General features: G+C 43.3%; 1 protein-coding gene across 1 annotated transcript in view; it reads left to right on the top strand.

The window, feature by feature from the left end:
* Nucleotides 1-320: 320 nt before the first annotated feature.
* Nucleotides 321-9,648, top strand: part of LOC115226154 — an 11,050-nt gene continuing 1,722 nt past the window's right edge. The window contains exons 1-2 of the mRNA XM_029797152.2: nt 321-809; nt 2,025-2,173. Coding sequence (XP_029653012.1) covers nt 572-809; nt 2,025-2,173 — 387 coding nt within the window. The 5' untranslated portion in view covers nt 321-571. The remainder of the gene's footprint in view (nt 810-2,024; nt 2,174-9,648) is intronic.

Raw genomic sequence — 9,648 nt, 5'->3', positions numbered from 1 at the left:
CTGGATGCCCTTCCTACCGCCAACCACTCCGAGAGTGTAGTGGGTGATTTTATGTGCCACCACACAGGTGCCAGACGAGGCTGGCAGACGGCCACGCTCGGATGTGTTTTTATGTGCCACCGACACAGGTGCCAGACGAGGCTGGCAGACGGCCACGCTCGTATGGTTTTTTTTTATGTTGCCACCGACACAGGTGCCAGACGAGGCTGGCAGACGGCCAATATATATATATATATATATGTATATATATAGGACAAAAATTGTGTTACAATTGTCCTCCTCTCTCATTTCTTCTATTATCTGTTTTTTTTTATTATTTCAGCTAAAAGTGCCGCAACGACAGTACAGTCGTCAGGAGACGGTAGAGACCGAACCCCTGGAGCACCAGACAGTATCAAGATGTTCTTCAGTTTGCAATCCAGATGGCACATCATCCCCATCAGTACCGCAACCACCTTCACCGTCACAGCAGGAATCCTCATCTACTGACCACCCCCACGGCAAGCCCTCCGCTTCTGACGTCGACATCTCCGCTAAGACAGGCAATGTCACAGAGGGCGGAGGACAGGAGATGGTCGAGCGTCGGCACTACTTGTTCGACATCTTCAAGGCGTACCCCTGGCTGATGTTCTCTCGGGCACCCTGGTACATCCAGGTGTACAGCATTTTCGTGCTCCTCTTCGATGTTATCTGGGGGACCGGGTTCAAACACTTCATGCGTCTTTACGTGAGGCGGGTTCTAAACCCCCAAGGTATACTCGGACAGTACAAGGACATGATTGAGATTGGCAGCAAACAGATCTGTGCTGGTAATTTTTATTCCTTGTTTTTTTTTTATTTTTTGCTTGTGTTAGTTTATTGGATTGCGACCAGGCTGGGGCAACGCTCTGAAAGGTTTAGTCAAATAGTTGAATGAATTCATCCCATGAGGCGGCAAGCTGGCAGAATCGTTAGCATGCCAGGTGAAATGCTTGGCGGTATTTCGTCTGTCTTTATGTTCTGAGTTCAAATTCTGCTGAGGTCGACTTTGTCTTTTATCCTTTCGAGGTCGATAAATAAAGTACCAGTTGTGTACTGGGGTCGATCTTGTGTACAGTCTATACATAATATTTAGGCAAGCTAAGGTGGCAAACTGGCAGAAACGTTAGCACACCAGGTGAAATGCTTAGCTGTATTTCGTCTGCCGTGACGTGCTGAGTTCAAATTCCGCCGAGGTCAAATTTGCCTTTCATGCTTTCGGGGTCGATTAAATAAGTACCAGTTACGCACTGGGGTCGATGTATGTATATATATATATATTATATATATATATATATGTGTGTGTGTGTGTGTGTATATACAGCAGGAGCGGCTGTGTGGTAAGTAGCTTGCTTACGAACCACATGGTTCTGGGTTCAATCCCACTGCGTGGTACCTTGGGCAAGTGTCTTCTAATATAGCCTCAGGCTGACCAAAGCCTTGTGAGTGGATTTGGTAGACGGAAACTGAAAGAAGCCCGTCGTAAATATGTATATATATATATGTATGTATGTGTGTGTATATGTTTGTCTCCCCAACATCGCTTGACAACCGATGCTGGTGTGTTTACGTCTCTGTAACTTAGCGGTTCGGCAAAAGAAACAGATAGAATAAGTGCTGGGCTTACAAAGAATAAGTTCCGAGTTCGATTTGCTCGACTAAAGGCGGTGCTCCAGCATGGCCGCAGTCAAATGACTGGAACAAGTAAAAGAGTAAAAAGAGATATATATATATAACAAACGTCTTTCAGTTTCCGTCTACCAAATCCACTCACAAGGCTTTGGTCATCTTGAGGCTATAATTGAAGACACTTGCCCAAGGTGCCATGCATTAGAACTGAATCTGGAACCATATGGTTGGGAACCAAGCTTCTTACCACACAGCTATGCTTGTGCTTACACACACACACACATATTTATCTCCCTATTTGGTTCAATAATTGATATATTTTATTTTCATATTTCTGTATTCTTCTCTTTCACTTCTCCCATCTTTGGTTGTTGCAGCGCTCAAATTGTTATCGTCTCCTGATCATGTACCAGCCTTGTTAAACTGCACTTTCGGCAAGGATCGAACTGGTGTCCTCTGTGCTTTGATTTTAGCCTGTCTCGGAAAAGACAAAACCTACATTTCAAGGAACTACGCACAGTCAGCTGTAAGTTATTTCATATATTTTATTTCATAATTTTTCCAGTCAGCTCACTACAGATTAACTACACGGGTACAAGTTAATGCAGTGAGGGATTCATGATTTATTTAATTACTAGCTTATGGTGACCCGCTCTACGCTTGGGTGAGGGTGTGGTTGTTACTTTCTGTTGCTTCCTTTCTGTTTCTTATCGCCACATTTTCCCTCTTTGTTTCTCTCTCACTTTCCCACTCTCTTACTCTTCCTTTCTCTCGGACTCTCCCTCGCTTTCTCTTACTCTCTATCTTTCTCTATCTATCTCTCTCCCATTTATAAAAAACAAAAGATCTTGAGTAAGTTGAGGAAGAAATCTTTTTGAAAGGTCAATCATAAATATCAGGCAGTGACAATGGAAAGCACACTTGCCTTTTGTACGTGCTACTATTTGAGCGATTAAAAATAAGGAAAAAAAGGATTTCTTTGTTAAATTTAGGCGCAGGAGTGGCTGTGTGGTAAGTAGCTTGTCTACCAACCACATGGTTCCGGGTTCAGTCCCACTGCATGGCATCTTGGACAAAAGTCTTCTGCTATAGCTTCGGGCCGACCAAAGCCTTGTGAGTGGATTTGGTAGATGGAAACTGAGAGAAGCCTGTCGTATATATGTATATATATATATGTGTGTGTCTGTGTTTGTCCCCCTAGCATCGCTTGACAACCGATGCTGATGTGTTTACGTCCCCGTTACTTAGCGGTTCGGCAAAAGAGACCGATAGAATAAGTACTAGGCTTACAAAGAATAAGTCCCAGGGTCGATTTGCTCAACTAAAAGGCGGTGCTCCAGCATGGCCGCAGTCAAATGACTGAAACAAGTAAAAGAGTAAAGAGTAAAGAGAGTTGTATCAATGTTCACCTTCTTCATTTTATAGATTAGACTAGCAGTATCGCCCGGCGTTGCTCGGGTTTGTAAGGGAAATAACTATATAAGCATTTTTAGAGAGTTATGTTTTACCATGCTGGTGCCGCATGAAAGGGTCTCGTGCTGGTGCCGTGTAAAAGCACTCATGCCAAAGCCATATAAAAAGCACTCAGCACACACTGTAAAATGGTTGGCGTTAGGAAGGGTTTCCAGCTGTAGAAACCAAGCCAAATCAGAATGGAACCTGGTGCTTCTAGAATAAGAATGTGCTGGGCAAAGTTCAGAGGGATTCTATCTTTGTTGGTAACTAAGGGCTTCTCCCTCAGAGTAAAAGGCAGATTGTATGACGCATATGTAACATGCTGAGAGTCCCTTCGGTCATGACCTGACCATGGGATTGCACCTGGAAAGTTACCCTCCCAGGCACAAGTCTGGAACCTGGTGCTTCTAGAATAAGAATGTGCTGGGCAAAGTTCAGAGGGATTCTATCTTTGTCGGTAACTAAGGGTTCTTTCTCCCTCAGAGTAAAAGGCAGATTGTATGACGCATATGTAACATGCTGAGAGCCCCTTCGGTCATGACCTGACCATGGGATTGCACCTGGAAAGTTACCCTCCAGGCACAAGTCTGGAACCTGGTGCTTCTAGAATAAGAATGTGCTGGGCAAAGTTCAGAGGGATTCTATCTTTGTCGGTAACTAAGGGCTTCTTTCTCCCTCAGAGTAAAAGGCAGATTGTATGACGCATATGTAACATGCTGAGAGCCCCTTCGGTCATGACCTGACCATGGGATTGCACCTGGAAAGTTACCCTCCCAGGCACAAGTCTGGAACCTGGTGCTTCTAGAATAAGAATGTGCTGGGCAAAGTTCAGAGGGATTCTATCTTTGTCGGTAACTAAGGGCTTCTTTCTCCCTCAGAGTAAAAGGCAGATTGTATGACGCATATGTAACATGCTGAGAGCCCCTTCGGTCATGACCTGACCATGGGATTGCACCTGGAAAGTTACCCTCCCAGGCACAAGTCTGGAACCTGGTGCTTCTAGAATAAGAATGTGCTGGGCAAAGTTCAGAGGGATTCTATCTTTTGTTGGTAACTAAGGGCTTCTCCCTCAGAGTAAAAGGCAGATTGTATGACACATGTGTACATGCTGAGACCCCCTTCGGTCATGACCTGACCATGGGATTGCACCTGGAAAGTTACCCTCCCAGGCACAAGTCTGGAACCTGGTGCTTCTAGAATAAGAATGTGCTGGGCAAAGTTCAGAGGGATTCTATCTTTTGTTGGTAACTAAGGGCTTCTCCCTCAGAGTAAAAGGCAGATTGTATGACGCATATGTAACATGCTGCGAGCCCCTTCGGTCATGACCTGACCATGGGATTGCACCTGGAAAGTTACCCTCCCAGGCACAAGTCTGGAACCTGGTGCTGCTTAGAATAAGAATGAGCTGGGCAAAGTTCAGAGGGATTCTATCTTTGCTGGTAACTAAGGGCTTCTCCCTCAGAGTAAAAGGCAGATTGTATGACGCATATGTAACATGCTGAGAGCCCCTTCGGTCATGACCTGACCATGGGATTGCACCTGGAAAGTTACCCTCCCAGGCACAAGTCTGGAACCTGGTGCTTCTAGAATAAGAATGTGCTGGGCAAAGTTCAGAGGGATTCTATCTTTGTCGGTAACTAAGGGCTTCTTTCTCCCTCAGAGTAAAAGGCAGATTGTATGACGCATATGTAACATGCTGAGAGCCCCTTCGGTCATGACCTGACCATGGGATTGCACCTGGAAAGTTACCCTCCCAGGCACAAGTCTGGAACCTGGGCTTCTAGAATAAGAATGTGCTGGGCAAAGTTCAGAGGGATTCTATCTTTGTCGGTAACTAAGGGCTTCTTTCCCTCAGAGTAAAAGGCAGATTGTATGACGCATATGTAACATGCTGAGAGCCCCTTCGGTCATGACCTGACCATGGGATTGCACCTGGAAAGTTACCCTCCCAGGCACAAGTCTGGAACCTGTGTGCTTCTAGAATAAGAATGTGCTGGGCAAAGTTCAGAGGGATCTATCTTTTGTTGGTAACTAAGGGCTTCTCCCTCAGAGTAAAAGGCAGATTGTATGACACATGTGACATGCTGAGACCCCCTTCGGTCATGACCTGACCATGGGATTGCACCTGGAAAGTTACCCTCCCAGGCCAAGTCTGGAACCTGGTGCTTCTAGAATAAGAATGAGCTGGGCAAAGTTCAGAGGGATTCTATCTTTTGTTGGTAACTAAGGCTTCTCCCTCAGAGTAAAAGGCAGATTGTATGACGCAATGTAACATGCTGAGACCCCCTTCGGTCATGACCTGACCATGGGATTGCACCTGGAAAGTTACCCTCCCAGGCACAAGTCTGGAACCTGGTGCTTCTAGAATAAGAATGAGCTGGGCAAAGTTCAGAGGGATTCTATCTTTGTTGGTAACTAAGGGCTCCCTCAGAGTAAAAGGCAGATTGTATGACGCATATGTAACATGCTGAGAAGCCCCTTCGGTCATGACCTGACCATGGGATTGCACCTGGAAAGTTACCCTCCAGGCACAGTCTGGAACCTGGTGCTTCTAGAATAAGAATGAGCTGGGCAAAGTTCAGAGGGATTCTATCTTTGTTGGTAACTAAGGGCTTCTCCCTCAGAATGAAAGGCAGATTGTATGACGCATATGTAATATGCTGAGAACCCCTACTACACTTATCACCACCAACACCACCACTACTACTACTACTATTACTACTACTACTACTACTATACTACTACTACTACTACCACCACCACCACCACCGGCTTCACCAACACAGCTGCCACCATCACCATGGCTACTAACCACTTCACCGAAGTTGTTATGTCTACTACAGTAAAAATTTCTTTCAAGTGTTTTGTACTGTGGAAGACCCTTAAGAGACATCGAGAGAGAGAGAGAGAGAGAGTGTGTAATGGTGGTGGTGGTGTTGGTGGGGTGTACAGGGATATGTCATATAAAAGTGTTAGAATCATGAGTTGTATGGTGACCCGGCTGCTTATCCAAATTTCCATTGGTTTCATCATCATCATCGTCATCATCATCGTTTAACGTCCGCTTTCCATGCTAGCATGGGTTGGACGATTTTGACTGAGGGCTGGCGAACCAGATGGCTGCAACCAGGCTTCAATCTTGATCTGGCAGAGTTTCTACAGCTGGATGCCCTTCCTAACGCCAACCACTCCGAGAGTGTAGTGGGTGCTTATAAAGTGCCACCAGCACGGAGGGGCCAGTCAGGCGGTACTGGCAATGACTTCGCTCGAATCTTTTTACACATGCCACTGGCATATATATATATATATACGATGGGCTTCTTTCAGTTTCCGTCTACCAAATCCACTCAGAAGGTTTTGGTCGGCCTGAGGCTATAGCAGAAGACACTTGCCCAAGGTGGAAGGCAGTGGGACTGAACCTGGAACCATGTAGTTGGTAAGCAAGCTACTTACCACACAGCCACTCCTACATATATATATACGACAGGCTTCTTTCAGTTTCCATCTACCAAATCCACTCACAAGGCTTTCGTCGACCCAAGGCTATAGCAGAAGACACTTGCCCAAGGTGCCACGCAGTGGGACTGAACCCGGAACCCTGTGGTTGGTAAGCAAGCTACTTACCACACAGCCACTCCTACATATATAATATATATATATATATACGACGGACTTCTTTCAGTTTCCGTCTACCAAATCCACTGACAAGGCTTTGGTCGGCCCAAGGCTATAGTAGAAGACACTTGCCCGAGGTGCCACGCTATGCACTGAACCCGGAACCATGTGGTTGGTAAGCAAGCTACTTACCACACAGCCACTCCTACATATATATATATACGATGGGCTTCTTTCAGTTTCCGTCTACCAAATCCACTCACAAGGCTTTGGTTGGCCCGGGGCTATAGCAGAAGACACTTGCCCAAGGTGCCACGCAGTGGGACTGAACCTGGAATCATGTGGTTGGTAAGCAAGCTACTTACCACACAGCCACTCCTGCCCCTAATCCATGTTAAATCTCTTTTTCTTGGAATTTTGATTGTACATGTATGCATGTGTGTGTGCATTTGTATGTGTGTGTGTGTGTGTGTGTGTGTGCGTTTGTGTAATTTGTGTCATGGGGACAAAGGAAAATCCGTCATTGTTTGTGATCAGGGATGGGCTTTATATTTATGAAGTGTGATGGCCTCTTGAAATAACACAGAAGCAAGAGAGAGCAAAAAAGGGAAAAGAAAAAAGCATGCAGTCAGGCAAAAATCTTATGCTATATGCTACAAATCTTGTCAATTAGTCACCATCACTAGTGGTTTTGTAGTCACTGATTTGTGTATTCTCTTTGCCATGTCTTCAGCATTTGTGGAATTTGTACTGGTTTCAATAACAAAATATATCTACTCTGTATTTGTACAGTGACTGAAATACAAAACTTCAACTAAGAAGCAGTTGTTATTATGGCAATGTTGACCCTTCTTGTTTAATCATATTTCTCTCTTCAAATAGTCTGACTTTATTTCAGTTGATTTTTGGAAATAACTTGTTATCATTCTGATGTTTGGAACTTATTTTAACATGAGATGTTGATGGAAAGTCTTTAGAGGACTTTAACCCTTTCGTTACCATATTTCTGCTGAGATACTCTGTGTTTTTTTTTTCAATTACTTTAAATATAACAAAGAATTTAGTAAAATAACTTTGTTATCATTAAGCTAGTGTTAGGAACATAAATTGTGACTAAGGTTTGGTGGAAGATTTTAATTCAAAACTTATGAAAACAAGACATTTTTACTACAGAGCCAGAGGTGGTTTCAGCCAGGTTGGTATCAAAAGGTTTAAGAATTGTTTCTCTATTATATATTTTAACCCTTTTGTTACCATATTTCTGTTGAGATGCTCTGTGTTTCTTTCGATTAATTTTAAATATAACAAAGAATTTAGTAAAATAACTTAGTTATCATTCAGCTAGTGTTAGGAACATAAATTGTGACTAAGGTTTGGTGGAAGATTTTAATTTAAAACTTTTGAAAACAAGACATTTGTACTACAGAGCCAGAGGTGGTTTGAGCCAGGTTGGTATCAAAAGGGTTAAGAATTGTTTCTCTATTGTATATTTTAACAAAGAATTTAGTAAAATAACTTAGTTATCATTCAGCTAGTGTTAGGAGCATAAATTATGACTAAGGTTTCATAATATCTCATAATTATAAACAGTCACCTGCTCATTTGCATATAATTATATCACCATATCAATATATGAAAGGCAAATTGACTTATAAGAATCAGAACATGACATGATGGGCCATTGTGTTTGTGTATTTGTGAAACAAGTAGGATTTTTGTATGAATATCAAAATGAATTTGAAGATTTATAGAGGCGCAGGTGTGGCTGTGTGGTAAGAAGTTTGCTTTCCAAAGTCATTTTTCCCAGGTTCAATCCCACTCAGTGGCACACTGGGAATGTGTTTTTTGCTACAGTCTTGGGCCAACCAAATTTTTTAGTGGATTTGGTAGTAAACAGAAACTGAAAGAAGCCTGTTGTGTGTGTGTGTGTTTCTGTCTGTTTGTCCCCCCCCACCATCACTTGTTTATATTTTCGTAACTTAGCTGTTTGGCAAAAGAGACTGATAGAATAAGTACTGGGTGGGCTTAAAAGGAGAATAAATTCTGGGCTTGATTAGATTAAATTGAAATTCCTCAAAGTGGTGCCCCAGCATGGCAGCAGTTTAGTGACTGAAACAAGCAAAAGATAAAAGATATATTTAAGAGAGGTATAGGCGCAGGAGTGGCTGTGTGGTAAGTAGCTTGCTAACCAACCACATGGTTCCGGGTTCAATCCCACTGCGTGGCATCTTGGGCAAGTGTCTTCTACTATAGCCTCGGGCCGACCAATGCCTTGTGAGTGGATTTGGTAGACGGAAACTGAAAGAAGCCTGTCGTATATATATATATAGGCGCAGGAGTGGCTGTGTGGTAGATGGAAACTGAAAGAAGCCTGTCGTATATATGTATGTATATATATATATATATATATATATACATACATACATACCACACACCACACACAACACACACATATATATATATTATATATATATATATGTGGTGTGTGTGTGTTTGTCTCCCCACCATTCCTTGACAACCGATGTTTGTGTATCTACATCCCTGTAATTTAGCAGTTCGGCAAAAGAGACTGATTGAGTAAGTCCTGGGGTCAATTTATTTGACTAAAGGTAGTGCTCCAGCATGGCTGCAGTGAAATGAATGACACAAATAGAAGAATATATATACATATGGAGGGTTTCTTACTCATTGTATTTGTCTTACTAGTTCTTTGACATTAGCGCTAATCATCTTTACTGTTGTATCATCAGCTTAACATCTGCCTTCCATGCTGGCATGGGTGGGACGGTTCAACAGGAGCTGCCCAAGCAGAAGCCAGCAACTGTTTTAGAAGGATTTCTACAGCTGGATGCCCTTCCTAACACCAACCACTCAGCAGAGTGGACTTAGTGCTTTTTACAGCTGGATGCCCTTCCAAACACTTTCTATCAA

Source organism: Octopus sinensis, linkage group LG29 (assembly GCF_006345805.1).
Source record: "Octopus sinensis linkage group LG29, ASM634580v1, whole genome shotgun sequence".
NCBI classification, from domain to species: domain Eukaryota; kingdom Metazoa; phylum Mollusca; class Cephalopoda; order Octopoda; family Octopodidae; genus Octopus; species Octopus sinensis.
Note: the sequence above shows the minus strand (reverse complement) of the source record. Positions and strands in the feature narration are given on the sequence as shown.